Source organism: Armigeres subalbatus, chromosome 3 (genome assembly GCF_024139115.2).
Source record: "Armigeres subalbatus isolate Guangzhou_Male chromosome 3, GZ_Asu_2, whole genome shotgun sequence".
In the NCBI taxonomy this organism is placed as follows: domain Eukaryota; kingdom Metazoa; phylum Arthropoda; class Insecta; order Diptera; family Culicidae; genus Armigeres; species Armigeres subalbatus.
This window is the reverse complement of record NC_085141.1, coordinates 340,739,343-340,764,613: the sequence shown is the minus strand read 5'-3', so window position 1 is coordinate 340,764,613 and position 25,271 is coordinate 340,739,343. Positions and strand designations below refer to the sequence as shown.

The following is a 25,271-nucleotide window of genomic DNA, read 5'->3' as shown; positions in this document are numbered from 1 at the left end:
GCCAATTCACTGTTTTTAATAAAGGAGAATGAAAGAGCACCTAAGATGACTGAAATGGATGATTCAATTCAGAATTCAGCCATTAGCTTTTAGGTACTGAGTTGTGTGCATTTCAACTCACGCTTGTATTGAATCTTCCATAAGTTTTTTTTTGCAATTCCTGATCATAATACCTGGTTTACAGTTGTCATTTGAGTGATAAAACGGCCTACTTTTCCATACCAACAGAATGGGTGCTTTAATGACCATTATGCAACTCAAATGGGTTGCATAATATTCATTATAGCACTCATTTGGGTGCTATAATGAAAAACCTACATCGGGACAGTAGTTACTTGACTACATTTAGCTGAATTAGTTTGGGTGAGTGTTTAAATAGTGTACTCTAAGCGTCTCGTAATAAATGAAATGGTTTGTTTGACATAACATCACAATTTTCCAAAGGCAATTGCATTCATCGCTTCATAGCTTTTCAAGCTATTCAATTTGGCACGGTAAGATAGAATCTTATTGTTCTCTGCCGCAACATAATTTATTGGCATGAATGATCATGTGGAGTAAATTCGATTGCACAATTTTGGTATAGATTTATCATATTAAAGCCCATTTTTCGTCATTGCAAAAAATAGCGTGTGCAACTCGTTGCAAAACTCGATTTTTTCAGCACTCGTAGTATTTATCCAACGAGGCTTGCCGAGTACAACTCGTGCTGAAAAAATCATCTTTTTGCAACTAGTTGCACAAACTACTATTTTCAGCTCAGGAGCCGCTTTCGATATTCTCATAAAAAAAAATCGTTGGGAACTTCCTCTGAGAAAGACATTTCACAGAAAATCCTTTAGAAATTTTCTGGAGAATAACTTGAGGAACTTGTGAGAAAGTCTCAAAATTGATTTCCGAAGACATTTCCGGGATAATTTATAGCGGGATCATTGGAGAAAAATCTTGAAGTAATTTCCGCGGAAATTATTGGAAAAAAATCAGGAGAATTTCTTGAATAATTTACACAGATTTTTTTTAGGATATTATGAGCGAATTCCTTAACTTATTTTGGAATTGTTTGAGTAGTTTTGGGAGGAGTTTTTCAGGGAAACATTCAGGGTTATTTCTGGCAGGAATTTTCGAGAGATTCCTTTGGAATTTGGCAGGGTAATTTCTTAAATCATTTCCAGCCGAATGTCGGGATCAAGAGGAATACACCAGTAGGTGTTCCAATCTGCCAAATTCACGATTAAGCCATCTTGAATTTTAATATGGGAGAGTCAACCAGTTTGTTGATGTTTTGCACCGAAGTTGAATTTGTCACACCCGCCTTCTTCTCGTTCATAAATTTGGCAAGTTGAAACACCTAGCTGTGTATTTATCTTGGTCGGGATGAGGGGAGGGGGCTGTGGAATCTTGAAGGACTTCCCGAAGGGGGGTTTCCGGAAGATTCCTGAAAAAAATTCTAAATTAATAAACGGATGAATTTCCAGGATTTTTTCAAGAAAGCAAATGAAAAATCTTCCAAAGTGGACTTATTCATGGTTTCGATACGTGGTGGTTGGTGTAGTAGTCGATTGATGAGCATGTAGGGATAGTCGTTTTTTCAGAGGTGGGATGAATGGGCTGAAATTGCTGCTGTTTATTTCGAATGGTACTTAAGTTGCGCACTCGTGAGATATATTTATCAACAATTTCATGTGACTGAAAGCCGATAATCCTAATTCTAGGAAGAATAACAGGAGGTTTTCCTATTACGAACTTCTGAGAGAATAAAAGGTGGAATTCCTGGAGGACTAAACATAAAATTTTCTAGATAAATTTCCAGGTGAATTTTTGAAGGAATTTCCAGATAATTGTCTGGAGATTCTGGGATGTGTTTGAAAGAGTTCCCCTTGGAATTCATGGAGAAATTCCATGAAGAAGATACGGGGGAGTTTCTGGAGTAATTCCTAGTGGTATTATTGGACATATTTTGAGAGGAATGCCCAAAAGAATTCTGGACATTTTTTCTGCAGTAATCCCTGGAACAATTTCTGGAGGAATTCCTGAATGAACTTGTGGAAACATTCTTGGAGGAGCTTCCTAAGGAATTCATGGAGGAACTTACAGAGATATTCCTGGAAGAACTTTCGGAGGAATTTTTTGAGGAACTTATGGAGAAATTCTTTGAAGATTTCCTGGAGGACCTTATGGAGGAATTGCCGAAGGGATTTCGGAAGGCTCTTTCGGAGTAATTGCTGTAGTTAGTTACTCCTGGAGGATTTTCCGGAGAATAGGATTCTATGAGGAGTTACAGTGGAAGTTCCTCCCACTAGTAGTAGAATTTCCCGTAGAAATCAGAAAAAAATACTCGTTGGAACTCCAAAGAAATATAAAAAGAAAATTCATAGAAATTCTGGAGAGTTACCTACAAACATTCAAAGTTATGGTTCGTTGAAATTAAAAAAAAAAAGTCTTAGTGTTCTCTAAGCACTTCCACAGTTAATAACTATGAGGTTTCTAAGCCATGTTACCATTTTTGCATTTGTATATCATGATGAGGTTGGCACGATGGAAGTCGAGAAAATGTCTAACCCGAAAATTTCCTAATTTGCCTCCTTCAGTGTAACCCAAGCAGAAGCCATGAACAGAATAACAAAACATGATATGGATTTGTTTGACATAAGAGATAAAAGAACAGGCAGCAATATCAATAAATTGCACTGAAATATCATTTAAAAATCAAGATATGCTATGGAAAAGAACAAACTAATGGCACATGATATTGATCACATCTTACAAATAGCATAATTTGATCTCCGCATGATATTTTAGTGCAAAATATTGATATTGTCGTTGGATCTTTTATCTCTCATATCAATCAAGTCAATATCTCATTTTGCTATCTAATCAACATTTGATATTATTTAGCTAATTTCGTTTACCCGGGAATAGTGCGTATTACCACAACCCGAGTAGAAGAAAATATCTCAATAATATCAAATGTTGATAAGATAGCAAAATGAGATATGGACATGATTGATATAAGAGATAAAAGATCAGGCGACAATATCAATATTTTGCACTAAAATATCACGAGGAGATCAAGTTATGCTATTTGTAATAAGTGATCAATATCATGTGTCATTGATTTGTTCTTATCCATAGCATATCTTGATATTTAAATGATATTTCGGTGCAAATTTTTGATATTCTTGCCTGTTCTTTTATCTCTTATATCAATCAAGTCCATATCATGTTTTGTTATTCTGTTCATGGCTTCTGCCCGGGAAGGCTTTTTTTGTATCTTTGTTAAGGAGGCTTTCAGCCCTTGGCTGGCTCACCTCCAAAAAACACAAGGCTAATGAAGGCCCTTTTTGTGAATTAGGTATTCTTAAAAAATGTGTGAGTTCTTCTAAGAGTGTTTTTTTTTGTTTGAAAATTGTATTTTGGCCATAACTTTTGATCCCAACGTCCGATTTGACCAATTTCACTAGTCAACAGTGTTTAATCCCTTCAACAATGTATTCAGTCGTGTATTTAGATTTTTTGCAACCACTTCCAGTTCTTGAGAAAATCGGGTTAAAATTCCAAAACTACGTATTCTCATGGAAATTTGGTTTCTCTGTTCTGTAAAGCTGGTTTTCGGCTTCTAACTTTGAGAATGAGGTTTGAATTATATAGAAGAAATCGTACATGATCCAAGCTAGTTGTTGAATCTCATTTGACACGTTCATTTGTTGCGTAAAATGGAATTTATTTCACAAAAGTACGCATTTCCATAGAAATTTGGTTTCTATGCTCTGCAAAGCTGAATTCTGGTTTCTCACTTGAAGAATAAAGTTTGAATATCATAACTATAGACCTTGCAGAATGCACATGGTTTGTTGAATTTTATTTGGCATATTCAATTGTTGCAAAAAAACGGAATTTAATTCACATTTTGTATTTTTATAACAATTTTGTTCCTCGGTTCTGCGAAGCAGTTTGAGAATAAAGTTTGAATCAAGATGAATACACCACTAGGTGTTCCAATCTGCCAAATTCACGATTCAGCCATCTTGGATTTTAGTATGGGAGAGCCAGCCGGTTTGTTTATGTTTTGCACCGAAAATGAATTTTTCACCCCCGCCTTCTTCTCGTCCATAAATTGGGCAGATTGCAACACCTAGCTGTGTATTCATCTTGGTTTGAATATAGTAAAATAGGATTGAAGAATGAAAATGGTTTGTGCGATTTAATGTGGCACGTACATTTCTTGCGAAAAACGGAACTTAATTCACAAAAGTACGTGTTGTCATGGAAGCTTGGTTACTCTGTTCGTCGAAGTTGAATTTCGGCTCTTCACCTTGGGATTAGAATTTGCATTTTATTAGAATGGGCCTATGGGTTATTGAATTTGATTTTGCACAACTTTTGTGTATTCTAAATTAATTTTAAAACTTTTTCACACAGTGAGATGTTGGCATTCTGCTTTGCAGAGCAGAGAAACCAAACTTCTATAAAAATACGCGCTTTTGTGAATTAAATTCCGTTATCACAACAAATCTACGTGCCAAATGAAATCCAACAGACCATATGCATTCTGTGAGGCTCATTCTAAGACATGCAAACTTTATTCTCAAAATGAGAAGCTGAAATTCTGCTTTTCAGAGCAGAGAATCCAAATTTCACCTCCCCACCCCCAAGGCAAAAAGCCTTTTGTGGTTTCCATCATATTTACCGTCATTAAGATGGCCGTAACAAAACTAGATCTAAAATTATGTAGGTTAGGCGAAAAAAGTTTCAAAATAGTGTATGGGAAGGTCGGAAAAACCGAAAATTTCCACATTTTGAAGAAACATCTAACATTTTGGCGAGGCAAAACGCCCTAGTGGAACTAACCTACAATTTACTTGCGTCTCCACCCACTATCCTTACCAGAATGCTGTTTCACCGACGCGTGGTGCTTTGTTCCCTAGGAGCTGCCAGCTAAAAGGCGTTTTGCCTCACGAGTTTTCGGGCAACAGAATATCACCACTTTTTTGAAATGTGAATATTATCAATATGATTGAGATTTTTTTCGACAATTTTGAATGGCATCAACTAGCTATCTTGTTAAACTGTTGCATAATGTAAAAATACCCTGAATAGCGTTACAAATAAGACAATAAGACAGTGTTTGCTTAGCTAGGGCATATTGCCCCCCCCCCTTCCCCTACTTTTTTTGAATAGAATAACCATGTAAGCGGTTGAATATACTATTTTTATCGTAAGATAGACCATATTTTAGTCATTTTAAGACGATTGGCACATTGGTTGAAAACCGTACTGTTCTCAATATTACCCCTAAAACGGTAGTTTCTACTATAAAATTTTTCTCAGTGTACACATTATACTATACACTGAGAGAAATGACTGATACGATTTTCATAGGACTGATCAAATGAGGGGAAAGGGTTGTTTGGCCAAATGTCATTTAACCAAAAGCCATTCGTCCAAATGCCACTTGGTTTAATATCGCGTTTGGCTGAAAATCATCTAGCCGAATTCCATTTGGTCGATACGAAGATTAGGCCTAAACGGATGGCCGAAAATTTGGCCAATTGACCAAAGAGAATATACGGCCGAAAGGAAACAACAATTCCGACCAAATGGCCCTTTCTGCCAAATGACTTTTTCGGTCAAATGTCATGTTTGGCCAAGTGCAAATTTCAGTCAAATGGCTTTTTTTTCAAACGGCATTTTTGGCCAATTGATGTGTCCAGCGAAAACGAAAAGAAAACTCTTCCCCAGCTATCCAACAAGATGATTTTTTTGAAACGTCGGTGGGTGTGTAGAGTAACCACGTGCCTCTTAATCTTGATGCCCATGGTTCGAGTCACAATTACTTTAAATATAATACTCTAAGCATTTAATAAGTTTGTCGTATTGAATGCATTTAAAAAAATAGACTTATGAAAATCAACACGTTTTCTTATGTCGTAATTCCAAAAATGAAATTTATGATGCTCACATGACAGATTTTCCTAGTGTAGTGTTTCATGTTTTTGAAATATCCAAAGATTAAGATGTTTCTATGAAATCGAGTAACTACCATCATGCTGGATGTTTTGGTATCAGTTTGAACATTTTTCTGAAAAATCCATCGCTCAACTCCTCAACATCGTCGCTAGAAGGCGCTGGAGTGAAATGTCAAACTCGAAGCATTACGACACTAGCGTCTCTAGTTGTGTAATACGCAATCAATCAAATTCAAATTGATCGTTGAAGCCATGATCGATGGTAATTTCTCTAGTGTTACGTCTGTTTGTCAGCGCCGTAGCGTGTGGTTGGCCGGGTTGGCCCCCGTCAAGGGCGCCAGCCCTCAGGGGGCGCCAGAATCAAGAATCACGGTATGGGAAACAGAACAATTTTATTCGTTATATGGCCAAATAATAACAAACCGACCATAAAGTCTAAAGGTCTATGGCGGAGAAATTTCAAGAAATCTAATCTTTCTTCTATCTCAAATAAACAAGTCGAATGATTTGGTCTTAACTTTGACTGCCCTGTAAGTGTTGGTTATGTTATGCCGAGAGTGTTACCGAGAAATCCGTGTTTAGTGTAGTGTATTTCGTGGAATAAATGTTGCAAATGCAGGTAATACTCGTGTCTCAGTGTAGGTTTTTCCCAGTCAGCCCCCTGTAGTAGGCTAGGTCCTAAATTGAGCTTCACCACCACCCTACGCAGCCAACCACCCACTGAACTACAGTGTCCCACCACCAGAGGACCGATTAAAGGCCCTTTGGACGGCCATTAAGGGGTGGCGTAATGTGGCCATTGGGTCACATGGAAGGTCACTGACCGAGGGACGAGGTCATGAACCCCAACACATTAAATAAACATCTCCCTGTCCAAATTTCTCCACTAAAGAAAAAGCATTCGATCGAGAAAGTTTATAATCCCGAGCTAGCAAGTTATTGGAAGTGGAGAAGTTAGTTAGAGAAAAGTGGACAGTGGAAATAGAGAAGGTGTTGTGGGCTTCAGGTAATCAAAAGTGACCTCCTTTGTGGCGAAACCTGAATTCTATTTTACAAATCTTCAGAACCCCGCCGTTTTTGGAAATTAGAATCCTGAAGCAAGCCGTTTCGAATCTGGAGGCCATACGTAAGCCGTCGTGCACCATCCTCGACTAAAACCGGCATCGTACCCGCCGAAGGCCAATCCGTTACCATATTGGCAGGTCGAGTGTGCGCGTGTTCGTACCGAAAGCTACGACGGACTTCCAAGCCACCCCGGAAGACATTGTGTCGCCATCGCTGGGTGCCGGCGTTCTAGAATTAGCTGCCGTTGCAGTCTTGTAAGCAGATTGGAGCAGAGGAAGCAGTAGTGGAGAAAGGGAGTGGTGGAGCTGTGGAAGGAAGTAGGGGCCCCAAAGAAAAGGTTAGAGTAGCGAATAAGGAAGTGGGAAGAAAAGGGTTAGGAAGTGTTGCGAAGGGATAAGAAGAAAGAGAAGCCGAATAAAGTGTCCTGTTGTAGAAATACTGTGGTTTTCCTACTATTTGAGTGCGAGAAGTACCTGTCCGCGAGTTTCTTGAGGTGAGCGTGCCGACCCTGAAGCCGTTTGATTCAGGAAGTCTCTGTACTACTCAAGGGATACTTATCCATTAATTACAGCCCTTTCGGTTTCTTTGAGCCTTTTGGAACCGTCTACAAGGGGCCAAGAAAAAGTCTAGAATATTTATTTGAAAATTGTAGATCGGATTGTTGCAATTTTCGGGCACAAACTGCCACAGGTGTTGACCAAAATTGTAAAAGACGATTGCACTAATGACTTATATCGGGATGAGGTAAAGGTAAGGATGGTGTAGATTTAAAACAACTCTCATTTTATTCAGAAAAACTTCATTTACTTCGAAAATATATCATCATGGACGCATTTGACCTGGCGACATTTTGATAAGCAGTGATAATGTGCCTTGACGAACTATTTACATGACAGCTGAATCTCTTCGCTTAACCGCTGCTTTCAGCATGTTTTAGCTCTCGTCCAAACTGATGAAATGGCGACAAATGGATTGTACATTATCTGACTGTCCGAAATTTATCGTGGACAGGCTTTGTATTGCTTGTTATATGAAGCATCTTCAATCCACTAAACTTTTTAATCTTATTGTTCTACAAGATGAGCCAACATAGTGAAGAAAATCTCGTTAATAAAAATATATAAAACTTTAAGGTGAGATTCAAAATGTTATTGGATTGTGAAACATTGCACATTTTTCCTTAATACGAGAGGATCGCCCAAAAAAGATTTCGCCAAAGGCGCCGGGAGTCCACGCTACCGCTCTGCTGTTTGTCTGTGTTATATCTATCCATATTAGAGTGGGGCGTCATGGTAATTTTTTCAAATCAATGGTTTTTCGAAGCCATTCTGGGTCCTGAACAACTGTGCAGAATTTGAGACCGATTGGTTGCTTCCTCGCTTTCCGCATCGCGTTTGAAGTTTGGATGGAAATTAGTATGGGAGAACGTATATTTTTGCATTTTTACCACAGAGAACAGACATGGATGCTCGAACAAAATTTCGTTAAAACGTGTGTAAAGATTTAAATCGAACCTCAGCGCCGCCAACGCAGGCTGCCCGACATAAAAACTCAATATCACTAAGTGATGGCGTTGGCATACACTGCATAAACAGTGTAGTGCTGCCACCTAGGAGTGAGCCTAGGAGCAATTCGAAATGAACACTAGCGCTAAAAAGTAAAACACGGCAAATTTGTACCACATTTATCAGCACACTAGCACCGCGCAACGGGGGCATAACGACATACTTCAAAATGACCAGCACAAACTTTACACAAGCACGCGAATGAAGATGAACGTCTGTTCTCTGTGTTTTTACTACTAGAGGTTTCAGTTCATCGTAAACCAAGTGGCACATTACGTTAAAGTATAACCCAAAAGATTCCGAAAAACTTTGCTGAAGGAGGCACGTTGCTGGAACGTTCACGAAAAAAGTTATAACGCTTCGAAGATTGAGTGTTCGAACCATATGCAAAAAATCATTTATTCTGCCAGCACTGCCGAACTACGTGGAGTAATAATTTAACCGAGTGTTATTTCAAAATTATTGATTTTATAGGACTTTGGAGCTAATGGGAGCTATTTGGAATTATTTCACAAAGTAAAAAGTCCGACAAGAACGAATATGGGTTTTGCCCTCAGACAAATCTCGCTTAACTTTTCAAAAGGACCTAAGTAACATTTTTTTCATGAATTAATTTGAGTAGTGCAATCAAAAGCTTTCATATTGGTTTGTTGATTGCGCTACTCAAATTAATTCATGAAAAAAATGTTACTTAGGACCTTTTGAAAAGTTAAGCGAGAATTAAAGGTTGTCCGGTAGTGCTGGCAGAAACATTGATTTCTTGCATATGGTTTAAACAATCAATTTTCGAAACGTAATAACATTTTTTGTAGACCTTCCAGCTGCGTACCTTCTTCGGCAAAGTCTTTCGGCATCTTCCAGGCTATATGCTAACGTATTGAGTCACGTGATTGATGATAAACTGAAGCCGCTAATAGCAAAAATGTAAAAAAGTACGTTTTCCCATACTAATCTCCATGTAAATTTAAAACGCGATGCGGCATGCGAGGTCGCAACCAATCGAGCCCATATTTTGCACAGTGGATTGGGGTCCCAAAACGATTCAGAAAAACCTTGATCTCACTTGATCGGACGAAGTTTGAGTTTTTCCATACAACTGCGCCCCACTCTAATCTATATACATTTTGATGGGGAAATAAAGAAATATGTTTGTTTGTACATTACTCAAAATATCTCTCCTAAACATCTTTGAACTTTAAAGTCGATTTCTTATTTTTCGGTCCCTTACGTAATACAATTCAAGCTCTATCTGGAATAAGGGCGAATGTCGCAAGAGAGGATTCTCTTCGTCGACTTCCCCTCTTTTAAATAAAAGTGACAAGCAGAGGATTTCTTTGCAGTTTATCACCTCAGAATGCAAGTTCGCATTATTTTCTATCGTGCAGAGGTGATAAACCACAAAGAAATCCACTGCTTGTCACTTTTATTAAAAGAGGGGAAGTCGGCGAAGAGAATCCTCTCTTGCGACATTCGCCCTTATTCCAGATAGAGCTTGATTTGGTGAATTTGATTTCGGCGCCCCCTAAAAGCTGGTGCCCTTGGCGGGGGCGAACCCGGCCAACCGCACACTACGGCGCTCAGTGTAAGTAATTGGAAGAATTGCATAGTCTGATAACTGTGATCCGGATCAATTATGCCTGTGCGTTGCTCTGCGGTTTTACGTGTGGTCAGCGATTTAGTACAATCCGGATCAAATTTAGTACACACCACAAACTTATCCGCAATCCGGGCCGAATACATTGTGCGCCGGCCTTTACACTTGCGTGTAACTTGCATGAAACTAGCTTCGCCAGAAGGTCTGCAACAAGCTATTCCTGAGCTTTTTAGTACATAGTACTTTTAGAACTCACATCGCGTGCTGTGATATAGGAGATGTTAGTTGCATGATTTCTCGCTTAACTTTTCAAAAGGACCTAAGTAACATTTTTTTCATGGATTAATTTGAGTAGTGCAATCAAAAGCTTTCATATTGGTTTGTAGATTGCGCTATTCAAATTAATTCATGAAAAAAATGTTACTTAGGACCTTTTGAAAAGTTAAGCGAGATTTCGTTTATGATAATTCCAGTTTAAATTTGGCATGTATACCAATTTGGTTTGACTTGAAATAATAATAAAAAGAATCGCGGTAAATAAGAGTGTAGTTCTAAAATTGTGCTTGATGTATGTAATATAGACTCCTCGTAGAAAGCTAGATTCGACTTTTAATTGTTTTATGTTTTTTCGATTGACACCCCAGTTTGCGATTTTGCATCTCATAGATCGTATCGGTTTTTAACGGAATCCAGAAAATATCCTTCTTACCTAACACAATACCCTATCCCAAGATAATCGTGGAGATGCAGAGATATAGTCGGTCTCTAGTACCAACGACAGTTGGATTAACAATCCGTTCGTTCTTACATGACCGTAAGGTTCAGTTCTTGACTGAGAATAGATAAGCTTCCAAAACGGATACAATGAGAATGAACCCTTGTTCTCTGTAAAATTTTGTAGGTTTTTAACAACCACGGAGAAACAACTACGAATTGTACAGTCCATAAGGCTCATGCTTGTCAGCGCGAACTGAATGAAAGAGGTGAGCAGTCTCACATGGTACGATAAAGGTGGGCATACAATTAGTCCCACACGGCATGAGAAGGGTGGGCACAAAGTTAGTCCTGCACGGCATGAGAAGGGTGGGCACACAAGTCAGACCCATAGGAGCGTTAGCGTGTGTGCAAGCATGGAGTGTATGAGCATGAATCAAGGGTTTGGGTGGGCATACAAGTTAGACCCACATGGCATGAGAAGGGTGGGCACACAAGTTAGACCCGCACGGCATGACAGAGGTGCAACAGAGTATGTAGGGTGTGTTTGAGGGTGCGATAGAGCGAGCACCCAAGTCAGTCTCTGCACGGGACGGGTGCCTGTGTGAGCGAGAACGAGCGAGTACGTTTAGTACTGCCATCCCCAGAAGTAGTACTGGGAGGTAGTTCCTGGGGAAACGATGGTGGAGCCCAAGGGAGTTTAGTCGGTATTACCGGTATGGTCGAGTCCGACACTCCAGTACACTTCCGTGTGGTAGTTTGGCAACTACAATGCACGTGTACTGGGTTAATGTGTAAATGCATTCTCCCTTGTAAAAAAAAAAAAAAAAATATATAAGGCTCATGCTCATTAGTTGACAGCTCGATCAGTTGTGAAAAGGTTTTTGGCTATTCAACTGGTACATTTGGAAACTGGTATCAATCATTAAAAAATATTTATCAAAATTACATTGTTTTGTCCAGAAAAGAAATTCAAACTACAAGTGTCATTACTCAAAATTACCAATACTGAACAACTTTTAGAAAGGAAACACTAGGTATTCAAAACATTTCTCCCACGTGATGTTTCCAAACAACACAGAATTTCTAGATTTAACCGGGAGAATTCTCTGATTACCACCTGATTCTTCGCTGAGCGGGAGAGAAGAATTTTAATGGTACCAACCGAGGTTCAAGGTGTTGTTTCTTTCATTCTATAAAAACCTAAACATTGTTTTGGCATCGTATACAGATTACGTGATGTCAAAAGGATGCGTGCGTTTCATTCATGGGCTAGGATACAAATTTTAATTTCACGTAATTTGTATAATTTGCTTTATAATATACATATTTTCATTTGTACAGTTATTAAGAACCCTGCATTATAAATCATGCAATATATTTATCAGCAGTTGAAAGCTTCAAAAGCTATAAATTGTAATCTCTTCCCAAGAATATCATCAAGAATAGCTTATCCTAGTATATCACGGCACTTAACAAACTAACCTAATATTAGCAAACATCCAACAAACTAAAATAATTACTTATGATACACCCTGTAAGATTTAATTGTTCTTTGACAAATGTACTTGATTTATCAGAAAAAAAGTTCTTTTCATTATTTACCTGCTTACAAATTTTCACAATTTTTAAGATTTATCTAGTAAAGTTGACGAAACCATATTCGGTGGCATGTTTGAATAGCTTGTATTATAGTTTAATTATATAGCTTATGATTAAACACTTATTTTGTGTTTGGTTTTGAATTTCAAAAGCAGATAAGAACACAAAAATAAAGTTTTCTTCGATGGAAGCTTGTTCAGTTGCCAAAAAGGACTCTATTAATAAATAACACTAATTCCTTTTGAACCCTTGAAAACATTTTAGTCGTTAGAATCTATTCTTCTCACCGATGTCGTTCGGCTCATTCGCAGCCTTTGTCAGTTCAATCGTTTGTTCGTCTTGTGGAACTTCGCGCCGGAAGACATACTTATAAATGAGGGGCATTACCAATCCTGCCAAAGGTGGAGCAACGAAGTACACCTGGGAATTTAACGTTTGAACTCATTGATGTTTACTCACAGTTGAAGGCGAATCTTACCCATAGAGCTTTGTAGCTTCCATTCCACACTGCCGGAGGCAGGGTTCTGGCCGGGTTCATACTTGCCCCCGTGTAAGGTCCCCCAGCAATCGATATGCCGGTAATGATCAGCGCGAACTTAAGCGGATTGGCTTCTTCCATTTTTCGATTGCGAGGATCCCACAAACCGCAGCACGTCCACACCAAGATACCAGTGATGAAAAACTCCAACCCAAATGTTTGCAGTAAAGCCATGTCGTCATGTGGGGCGGTGGTGCATGCTCCATTCCCGGTGTCTAATGCGTTGACGAAGTACTGCATTGGGGTGACGGCCATCAGAATGCCGTAACCGCAAAGACCTCCCAGGAATTGCGCGATCAGGTACAGGATCAACATCTGAATGATTCGGAATCAAAATTAATAGAATAATTAAAGGAAACAATTCACATCTAAAGCTTACCGGGACATTCAACAGCCCATACACGAGCGCGGCGATCGACACGCTAGGGTTGATGTGCGCACCGGACACGTGTCCGAATATGATGATGACCATCATCACTGTGAGGCCGAACCCGAGACCACTGGACACGTTGTTGGGTTCATTTCCGAAGCCGGTTACAGTGCACATGCAGCCCAAGAACATTAGCAATGCGGTGCCGCAGAACTCCGCCAACACGATTGACACCACATCCCGCGTACTGTGACCGGTACCTATGGAAGAGTCATATAATGGGGGAAAACTTTATTCAATGCAAGAGTACTGAAACAACATTTGCACGTGGAATTGGTATCGTACTTCCAAGGTAATCTAAGATAGAATTAACACTCATGGCAAATATTTGTGAAATGTGATATACGTTTTGAAGCACAATAGAAGTTTTGTCGATTTGTCAATAATAATAATTGAATCCGATAGAGTAAAATGGGGCGTGAAACTTTCCCCGATGTGTTTAAGTACCTTTCTACCTTTTCTAAAAATTCGATTTTTAAAACGAAAACATTTTCAATGATTGCAACTGAAAATAGTTATCCATATTATGTTTTCCCGCTCATTCAGAATGAAGTTCTAATTGAATTGCACCAATTAAATGTCAGTTTCCCGAACGGACATTCCTCTTTGTGTAATGATATTACAGGGAGCATGGAAGTCTTAGAAAATGTATTTCTCTGTTAACCAATCTTTGACTGAACAAGATTGATTTACAGCATCTTTTCCCCTTTACACACTATCTCGAACAACGAAGGTTGGCAGATGTTTGTCTGAGTCTGCGCGTTTCGTACGGATGAAGCCATAAAAAGCTTTGCAGCTGAAATGAGCTTTGTTTTATCGCGCCGTCTATTCGTCAGATTATAAAAGTTTTATAATGTGACACATAGTAGAGAAAGGCTTTTTTTGTAGATTCAATCGCAGACAAACAGACGTAACGCTGGTAAAATTCTTATCGACCATAGAGGTTCAACAGTCGTTTTAAATTTGTTAAAGGCGGCCACGTTGTATATAAACGCGCTCCAATAGCTCAGTCAAAAATTAATCGTTGTACCTTGGTGAACTCTATTGGTGCTTCGATCGGTGAAGTGTAGTATATGACGTAGTTGCGCGCATGATTTGAGACCAACTTAAGTAAGAGTTAGTAGCTAAGGGACAAATGATTGCATATATACAGAATCAAGTAGAATAATTTATTAGCCAACGCAGAGATTGCTTCTCTAAAATCCGTCATCAAAACACACTCACAGTACCATATGATACGCTACCACCACATGATCCATCGAATTATTTTGTACAACAAACGCCCTCCACATCCCACGTGCTACCTGGGGCAGCACAAACAGCAGTACAAACCCCATGGAAGAAAGATCAAAATTCTAAACGGAAAGATAATTGTGAGATGGATCAGATGAGGAACTTCCGCACCCGGAGCCGAAGTGAAAAATGCTTATTCAAAGTGCTTTCAGCCAACTCAGCCATTTTACCACTTCATTTAGCTATCTTAGTGGTAACGTGATCAATACGATTCAACCACCTATGGCAATTGCGGATCAATCACACTCATCCATATTCTCTTCTCAAGCATGTGTTTTCTGTTGTAGCCCACAGGAATGAAGCGTGTTTGTTTATCAGCCGATTTATACAACGATTCAAATTAATAGCGTATGGCTATTGCGTCTAAGTGTAGTAGCGCTCAACTTTGTCCTGCACACTCAAAGGACAATAATGTGACGGATCGCCTTCAGGTTTCCAATGGTAGGCAGTGATTATATTAGCATATTTCATAAATATTCTATCTATCTCAAATAAAAAAAGAAATTCAACACTCCTCCAGTGATTCCGACGGGAATCTTCCAAAGATTTCTATGAGAATCCTTTAGTTTTTCCGACGGGAATACGCGGTGACGGCGCCGCTGAAATAACATATACATCAAACCTCTTTTTACGTCACTTATTGAGAGGACGTAGAACGAATAATGATGAGGAAAGAATTTTGGTTCAACAAGACGAGCCAGCCTCGGGCTGAAAGTCTCGATAATGAAGACAAAAAAAAAATTGGTTCATATTACTTGTTTTTCACTTAATGTATGGATCTTTGGATTCTTTTAAATATGATACTACGTCCACTAGTTGAACTTTTGTGGTGAATATGTTATCGCTAATATATTTCATACAAAATAACCCAAGAATTCCCTGAAGTATAGGCCTTATCGTCTATACTCTAGCTCCTTTTAGAAATGAAACATGCTTTTAGTGATCATTTGAATCAAATTAACTTTTGTTTCATCCCAAAAAATCCAAGATGGCCAAGAATTGGAGTACAGGCCTTAAAGTCAATACACGTAACGCAAAATTTATCAGCTCCTTTTAGATATGCTAGCTTAGCTTAGCTTAGCTTTAGCTTTGACTGACTACACATATCTATGGTTGCTACTCCGTGATTGACCAGAATCAGTGAAATTGCACAAAGAATCAACTGAATGATTGACTGGGATTGTTCAAGCATTCTCAGTGTGCAAGTTTCAGTGACTCTAAAATTCAAATGATCAATAACGGCGCCGGCCACGTCCGTGTAGTCAGTTAGGAAGAAGGAAGGAATATTAGTAGGTGGTTTTTGCTATTTGAAGACCGTGTTTACCTCTGCGTCTCCACAAAAACCACAGGAAGGATTATCAGTTAATTGGTAGGCATCGTTGGATCTGGATTCACTCTGATAAGCGATATGACCGTGTCATTCTTTATACACAGTGATTTTACCTAGCCATGAATCGGGCGCGAAAAGTAGTACAAACTAACTACCGGCCTACCGGGCGCGCAATGCAGAATACAATATTTCGACCGATCGCGCGATCATCGTTCTGCTGTCCGAAACAAGAGAAATCATGCACTGAACTGATTTTTATAAACGGCCGCACAATGCAGAACACAATATTTCGTCCGATCGCGCCATCGTTCTGCTGTCCGAAACAAGAGAAATCTCGCACTTAACTCTCTATCAGCTCCTTTTAGATATGGAACATATTCTGAAAAACCCAGATTAATCCACCTAGCGGAGATGATGCCTTTCTCGACCTTCGTAAAATATGTGTGCTTGAAAATAGATGAGCTAGTAGCTAGCAGTAAAAAAGAAAAATTTCTTTGTCCGTTCTATGAAAATCAGATTATTTAAGGCAAAGATATTGTAGATCCAGTTGAAAACCGAAAATCATATTTTGTCCCATTCCCGGATGTCGCAACTGCTTCGCGAGTGGTGCACGACTATGGCACAAATGCGCACTACTCGCGATGTAGTTGCAACATCCAGAAATGCGAGAAAATGCGATTGTCGCGAGACCTCTGTTTGCTTTTCAAGTTGATCTACAATATGCTAATAAGAATTTCGACATTTTTTTTTTTCTTTTCCAATCTTTTTGACGTACATACTACATACCCATGTTTTATTTCTCCCAGTCATATATTTAAATGATATCAATTTTGGATGTTTGTTATACTGAAGCTCCGACTACCCAAAAAGAAAACGAAAATGTCATTCCCATCAAGCGAGCGAAGGGCAATATTTGTTATGAAATAAATCTCATGACCGTCCTTCTGCCAAACTCCCGTTTGAAGAAAGAGGTTTGGAAAGAGTGTATCAGTTTGGAAGCATCCGATAATTCGTTTTCGGAGAGAAATCATAGCATTTCGGTACAACTTTGTTGCACAAGAAAGGCAAAAAGTATTTTGGCCATAATTTCTAAGGTAATAGTCCAATCTGGCCAATTCTCAATAGAAAAGAATAGAACAGGATTCCGCGTCTAATGCAATTTGTTGTGAGTAAATCGATCGAGGGTAGGTGCATTGAAAGTGAGCTAGACTTTTTTACTCGCTTTTTTTATAACACAAAGTATTTTGGCCATAATTTCTGTGTCCATAGTCCGATCTTCCAAATTTTCTATAGAAAACAATACGACAGGATTCCGCGTCGAATGAAACTTGTTGCAAGTAAATCGGTTGAGGATAAGTACCAAAAAAGTGAGATAAAATTTTCGCACTTTTGGTGTGCACACACACACATACACACACAGAGACATCATCTCAGTTCGTCGAGCTGAGTCGATTGGTATATAACACTATGGGTCTCCAGACCTTCTGTAAAAGTTTGGTTTTAGAGCGAACATATAGCCTTTTCGTATACTTTGTAGGTAAAAGGCAAAAATGGTGTTTCGGCCATAACTTCCGATCCCATATTTCGATCTGGCCAATGTTCAATAGGACACATTGGGACATGATTATGCGTCGAATGCAACTTGTTGCGAGCAAATCAATGCCAATGCCTAAATGCCTAAAAAATGAGTGAGATTCCTTACACGATTTTTTGTTAAAGTTTACATTTTAGCCATAACTTCCGACCTGGCCAATTTCCAAAAGGAAACAATGGGACAGGATTCTGCGACGAATGCAATTTGTTGTGTGTAAATCGATTAAGGTTAGGTGTCCGAAAAACAGGTGATTTTTTTGTGATTTTTCTATAAAAAAAGGTATTTTGGCCATAATTTCCGATCCCATAGTCCGACCTGGCCAATTTCCAATAGGAAACAATGGGAAAGGATTCTGCGTCGAATGCAGTTTGTTGCGAGCAAATCGGTTGAGGATAAGTGCCTGAAAAATGAGTGACATTTTTAACGCGATTTTTACGTATAAAATTGTATTTTGGTCATAACTACCGATCCCATAGTCCGACCTGGCAAATTTCCAATAGGAAACAATGGGAAAGGATTCTGCGTTGAATGCAATTTGTTGCAAGCAAATCGGTTGAGGATAAGTGCCTGAAAAATGAGTGACATTTTTTGCGTCGTTTTGTGCGCACACACACACACACACACACACACACACACACACACACACACACACACACACACACACACACACACACACACACACACACAGACATCACCTCAATTCGTCGAACTGAGTCGATTGGTATATAACACTATGGGTCTCCGGGCCTTCTATAAAAAGTTTGTTTTTGGAGCGATTGAATTCCTGTTCCATTTCAAGCCAAAAGTTTCTAGAATTGGAGCCCAGGTCTAAAGGCCAATACGCATAACGAAAGATGTATTTGCATCTCTCAGAAATGAACCTGCGGTTAGTGATCTTCTAATTAGCATTACATATCTCACTGGGGCATTACTGACTCGCAGCTTAGTACTCATCAAGCACATCCACAGTTGTTAACTTCGATGTTTTTGAGACAAATTACAATTTTTGCATTCGTATATGCGGCTGAGACGATAATACTTTCATGGTAAGGGAAGTTGATAAAAAAAAGTTTCCTGGACCAGACAGGAAATCTAACCTAACCACCTTCAGCTTGGTCTTGCTTTGAAGCTACGTATCTTACCGCATGGTAAAGAAAGACCTCGCTGTTTGTGATCATTTGATTCAAATAGCATTTGACTTCATATTTAAGGCTTATGCAATTTAGTGATATAGATCATAACGAGCATGAACCATCTCTAGAAAAAAAAGCAGCCGATAGAGCGTATTATACTTCAAGGAATATCTCAAAAGATCTGAAAAATATTGAGCCAGCCAAGGGCAGAAAACCCTTTTTAACAAAGACGATAATAATAATAATAATCTGAAAAATATACTCTTTGAGGGCATATCCAATTTGGTTCTATAGATTACAAGGCACATTGATTTCTTAAAACGTGGTACGACGGAGAGGGTATTAAAAATCTTTCAAAACGGTATAAATGTTTCTAGGGTAACCTCATTTTTGTGTTTGTAAATTGTGATTGTTTTCGAAAACATCTCGTGGGGTAGGTTGGCCGACTTTTGTGTGGTCTGTTAGGCCGAGTTGAAAACTTAGTAAATACCAATCGACACAATTGTTTACCGATTCCCCAATAAAAGCAGCATTGAAGGAAGAGAAAATGCTCGAGAAAATTATATCAAATGCAAGTATACTTTGGCAGAGGAAGTAAAAGTAGCAAGAGTTGTAAAAAGTTCACTAAAAAATTTAAAAAAGACTAAAAAGTAAAGAGATAAGATTTTTTACATGCCTAAAAATTACAAAACTATAAACACTACATTTTTCCAACTTCAAAACATTGCCAACTGATTGATTTGATGTGTTTCACATATTTTAACAAACTCGGCCAACCTACCCCAGCCCTGGGGTTGGTTGGACGAATTTTTCCGCCGCATTTGTTTTGTTATAACTTTTTCCTCATTTTGTGTTCATCGATGAGAATATGTCACAAATGTGCCCAAGCCTTGTATATTTATGACAGTGAAAACCGTTTTCTGAAAAGTCGAACCAGACAGACATTCCGAAAGGAAAATTCGGCCAACTATCCCCGGTCTCCCCTATCCGTGCAGACCTTAAGGCCTAAATTCCAGTTCATTATTGGATGAACTGAAACGTAAACATTGTTGAGCGTTCATCCAGTTCAATTAGAAAATAACACAATCAACATAAACGATTTACATAAGTTAGAAGCTCCGAAGGAGGTCAAGACCTGTATTTCAGGGAATTCTTATATGAACTGGGATGCAATAAATGTTGGGAGAATATTTATTTTTATTCCATGTCGGTAGGGGCGAGTCTTTTCAAATTATTCGTGAAAATTGAGGAACGGTACTAGCTAAGAAAGCTAAGGAAAGCTAAGGAAACGAAAAGATTGTGAGCCATTGTATTTGAACGTCGGAGGTCACAATGTCGAGCAGAATTAAAACTCTTAACCCTTTTGTTACCGACAGGGTACCCAGGTACCTTTTTCGTTTTCAAGTGAAATTTTTTTAGGGTTCTGAACATCGCAGGAAATTGAAACTCCGTGACATCTTCAAACTCGGCAAAATTAAGGTTTGGGTGGTACGAAAATGAAAATCCAGTAAGGGGGGGCTTGGGGAGGGGCTTCTGAATATTTTTACCCCGTAATGTACCGACAGGGTACCCGGGTACCCACGTTTTGGTATGACCATAACTTCGTCAGTTTTCAACCGATTTGGACGATTCCGTTTGCTATGGATTAAGAAATTCATCCTCTATCCGTTCCATGTCACATAGGGCCGATCCGGATTACCTGGTTACCGGAGTTCCGGATTTGCTAGACCATGTCTCAAAAATGGAGAAGTTGATCTTATAGAATCCAAATGATGATTTCTTGCACCCTGAGCTACCAGTTTCGCAGAAATTTCGAGGATTATGACTTCCCAACGTATTAGGACCACGTGATCATATGGACTCGGAACGGACATCCCGGAATAGGTTCCCGTGGGCCCTATAGTGGCCGCAAATTCATTCCTGGCAATATGGGTACCAAAATTCTTGAAATTGTTTCGGGAACATGTTATTCATATAGTTGAAACCATAGGATGGATATGAACCGGAACAGTCATTCCGGAACAGGTTCCCGGAGGGCCCGTAGTGGCCAAAAACTCATTTTGAATAAACCCTAGCAATATGGGTATCAACATTTTTGGAATTTTTCCGGAGACATGTTATTCATGTAGTTCAGACTATAGGATGGATATTAACCGGAACGGTCATTCTATAACAGTATGGGTATCAAAATTCTTGGAATTGTTCTGGAAACATATTTTCCATGTAGTTAAGACCATAGGATGGATATCAACCGGAAAGGTCATTCTGGAATAGGTTCCCCGAGGGTCCGCAGGGGCCAAACACTCATTTAGAATAAACCCTGGCAATATGGGTATCAAAATTCTTGGAATTTTTCCTGAAACATGTTATTCATAAAGTTGAAACCATAGGATGGATATCAACCAGAACAGTCATGCTAGAACAAGTTTCCGAAAGGCCTTTAGTGGCCACAAACTCATTTAGAAGACACCCTGGCATCAAAGTTCTTGAAATATTTTCGGAAACATGTTTTTCCAAGAAGATGGGACTGATGTTGGGTCATCAGGCTGAATGGCTGTTAGGCCGAATAATTATTGGGTCGAATGAGAAGTGAGGAGTGAATAGTGAGAAGTGAGCAGTGAGAAATTGAAAGTAAAAAGTGAAAAGTGAAATGAGAGAAATGAGAAGAGAGAAGTGAAAATTTACACAGTGTTGACCCGATTTTGTCACTCCCCGATTTTATCTACCTCCGACTTTATCACATTTTCGACTCGATTTTATCACGTTCCGCTTTTGTCACGTTTTTGACCCATTTTGCATCCATAATTTTTTTTGAAAATTTCAGTCGTTCTTTTTATTTTTGTAAATTATTCAGCAAACACCAATGATACTTTCAGCGTCTGTGGTTCATTATAAATCATTTCTGAGTACCTATCAAGAATTTTTAAGTCTTTTTGACAAGAAATAACGGGAAAAGAAGAGAGCAAGTGTTTCTTCTAAATGAGGGTCCCCTCGGAAACCTGTGTGAGAATGACCGGTCCATTGTCAAACCATCTTATGGCCTAATAACCCAAAAGATCATGCTTCCGAGACAATTTCATGAATTTTGATACCCACATTGCCTGCGCTTCTTCAAAATGAGTTTGTGGCCACTTTAGGCCCCACGGGAACCTGTTCCAGGATGACCGGTCCGTTGTCAAACCATCCAATGGTCCAATTACGTATCAGATCCTGCTTCCGAAACAATTTCGTGAATTTTGATACCCATATTACCAGGGTTTCTTCAAAACGAGTTTGTGGCCACTTTAGGCCCCACGGGAACCTGTTCCAGGATGACTGGTCCGTTGTCAAACCATCCAATGGTCCAATTACTTATCAGATCATGCTTCCGAAACAATTTCATGAATTTTGATACCCATATTGCCAGGGTTTCTTCAAAACGAGTTTGTGGCCACTTTAGGCCCCACGGGAACCTGTTCCAGGATGACTGGTCCGTTGTCAAACCATCCAATGGTCCAATTACTTATCAGATCATGCTTCCGAAACAATTTCATGAATTTTGATACCCATATTGCCAGGGTTTCTTCAGAATAAGTTTGTGGCCACTTTAGGCCCGACGGGAACCTGTTTCCGGAATAACCGTTCCGGGATTAATTCATAAAATGGTCCTGTAACGTAGTTAAGTTATATTCTTTAAATTTCCAACGAAGTTTATTGGTCATCACGCAAGAAATCTTCATTTGGTTGAATATATATCTTCAATTCACACATACTTTGGGACTTGGCCCAGTTAATCCGGAATTCCGGTCACCAGGTAATTCGAATCGGTTCTTTGTAACATAGGTTCCGTAGCAACCAAAATCGTCTTAATCGGTGAAAAACTGACTATGTTATGATCATTTTAAGTCCGTGGGTACCCGGGTACCCTGTCGGTAACGTAAGGGTGTTTTTTTTGTCGGTAACAAAAGGGTTAATTGTTTGATCGAACTCAATACAAGGGTTCCCCCTCTCCCACAAGACAATTTTCTCGCTTTGCCTCTAATTCACCGGATATGGTATCTTTTTTAAAGAAATCTGTTTTTATTACTAATGACAGATATTTTTATGTAATATGCGATACGTTGATCAGCATTGCATTTCTGGCAATGTCAAAACCAACATTGAACCAGAGTCTATTATATAGAGTTGCGCAAAGAGGAAATTTCTACACTTATTCTGAATGATCTTCTTGTTATTCTGTTTGCAAAATTCATTTTTGTTCAACCCTTGAAGTGACTTCACGGGAGTGTTCACTGCTAAAGCTTTTTAATTCGATAACCAAGTCACCTACAGAGTGCAAACACGTCAGTTTCTTGTTGCTACTTTATTGGGGGGTGTATTGAAGTTTTTTGAAGCTGTTTCTAGAACAAATCTAATACATTTCAATTCATGCGTTTTAATTCGCCATAATAATCATCAGGCGATAACAATACTTCCGCCTTACCAACAAGCATTTGTTTACTTTGCTCGATAGGTAGACGGTTTGACAGTTCAATAGGTAGATTTGGCTTCACTCTTTGCGTAACTCTATATATAATAGACTCTGCATTGAACCATTTCACATAGAAGAGCTAGAAATCAGCGAACACCTTTTTACATAACTAGTACCAAACCAGAAAATCTTCCTGATACCATTTTTAAGAAACTACTTTCTGAAAAAATTGTTCTCTCGGATTTTTGGAAATTCATTTCTAGAAACTCCTCCATCATCGATTCTTTCTACAGGAATTCTTAAGAACTACTCTCAAAGCAGTTTGAAGAATTTTGGAAACTTCCTTTTTCCTTAATTCTGTGCAAATCCTTCCCCAGGAATTCTGCAAAACTCCTTCTTCAGGGATTCAGGGAAGCTCATATTACTAGAACACAGGGTTTTTATCTTCATTATGAATTATAGGGAATCCCTTCCCAGTAGTTCTTATTATGTACCCTGTACACCTTCAGATATCATGCAGAATTCTTCCTCCAAGGATTTTTGGACTCCTTCAGACTGTAATTTTTTCCTTGAACTCCGTACAAATTCTTCTTCAGGAATTCTAGAAAATTCCTGTTCCATGAATTCTGGGAAATTGATTTTTCAATCTTCTTGGTTTTTCCATATCCAAAAATTCTTTCTCAGGAGTTCTGATGACTCACCCCATCCGGAATTATGGGAAATTATTCCTCAAAAAAAATTAAAGGACTACAGCCTACCTTCTCACCTCTAAACAAGTATTCCTTTTTCTTAAATTTCTTTAGAAATCTCCCACTAAGATATGTCGAAGGAATTCTTTAGGAATTATAGGAGCTCGATATACAAGAATTGTGATATATTTCTGCTTTAGAATTTTTAGAGAATTTAGTTTTCAGAACTCAGAGAATTTCATTTACAAGAATTTCTGCTACGAAGATTTTCCGGAATACTCATTGAGAAGTTTTAGGGAATCGCCCTTCCAAAAGATCATGCCAATCCCTCTAGCTAGAATTTAAAAAAATCTCTTCGCCAGAAATTCAAAGGAATTTCTCCTTCAAAAATTTGAAAAAAAGTTCCTGGTGAATTTCGCACCATTGGCCAGATAATTCTTCTCTCTGATATCTCTAAGGAATCATCTAATATTTTCCTGTGAATAATAGGAAATTCCTTCGAAATGACTTCTAAAAAGTTTCTTACACAAAACTTACTTTGAAACTCAAGAATTCTAGGGGGTTTTATTCTCCCAGATTTTTTTATTCACTACAAGAATTCCTTAGTTTTAGGGATTCCCTTATCCAGAAGTTCTGCGGAATGAATAATACGTATCTTAGATTTTCTGGATAAGAAACACCTGGAAAAGTTCTCAGAAAATGTCTTTAGGATTCTCACGTATGTCCTGCTGACATTTTCTCATCTGAACTTTTTGGTTGGCATTACATTCCCCATTTGAACATTGCCATGTTGAAGCTTAGTGTTTATTAAGAATTTCCACAGTTATTAATTGTGAGGTCTCTAAGTAGACTAAGTAAACTAACACGATTATCCTCATAGGCACAAGGAAGTACCATAAAACTTACACCGAACCATGCTTTGATTGCTTGGTAGCAATCCGGCTAAGGAAGCCATAATTCAGATTTTTTGCTAGTGTTCTCACTAGGAATTACACACCCTCCTGGACGAACTATAGAAGAATTAAAAATGAATAAAATTCAAGAAAAATTTCTGGATAAATCACTGGAGGAAAACGTAAAGAAATTCCTGAAGAAAGTTTGAAAGAATTTTGAAGGAACCTTATGTGATTTTTCTCATGGTATTCCCGAAGGAGTACTTTAAAGCATATGTACAATATAAACTATACTTATTGCGATTAGGGCACGAAGAGCAAATATTTAAAGAAGGTATTTTCGTTACCCACCGACGAAATGTTTGAAGGATAACCGACCGCGGCGTAGTATATGTAGTAGATCGGCGCACAGGTC

General features: G+C 38.7%; 2 protein-coding genes across 3 annotated transcripts in view; both read right to left on the bottom strand.

Moving 5' to 3' along the window:
* The window catches only part of LOC134222779 (uncharacterized), a 203,783-nt gene that overhangs the window by 157,135 nt on the left and 21,377 nt on the right, over positions 1 to 25,271 (bottom strand). The window lies entirely within an intron of this gene.
* LOC134225843 (aquaporin AQPAn.G-like) lies at positions 12,189 to 14,067 on the bottom strand. 2 transcript variants are annotated; one of them, XM_062706234.1, is made up of 4 exons: positions 13,922 to 14,067; positions 13,424 to 13,674; positions 12,985 to 13,359; positions 12,189 to 12,926 (listed from the first exon to the last, which is right to left on the bottom strand). In XM_062706234.1, the coding sequence occupies exons 2-4, from the start codon at positions 13,604 to 13,606 to the stop codon at positions 12,774 to 12,776; spliced, it is 711 nt and encodes a 236-aa protein (XP_062562218.1). In that variant the 5' UTR covers positions 13,607 to 13,674; positions 13,922 to 14,067; the 3' UTR covers positions 12,189 to 12,773. The 2 variants fall into 2 exon arrangements, with proteins under 2 accessions (XP_062562218.1, XP_062562217.1); XM_062706233.1 differs by lacking the exon at positions 13,922 to 14,067 and adding an exon at positions 13,760 to 13,908.

Excerpts from the sequence above, each read along its gene's own strand:
- LOC134225843 (XM_062706233.1), bottom strand. The coding sequence starts at position 13,793 with ATGAGTGTTAATTCTATCTTAGATTACCTTGGAA. Across the intron at positions 13,675-13,759 it reads TATCTTAGATTACCTTGGAA|GTACCGGTCACAGTACGCGG; the intron begins GTACGATACCAA and ends ACTCTTCCATAG. Across the intron at positions 12,927-12,984 it reads GAAGCTACAAAGCTCTATGG|GTGTACTTCGTTGCTCCACC; the intron begins GTAAGATTCGCC and ends TTAAATTCCCAG.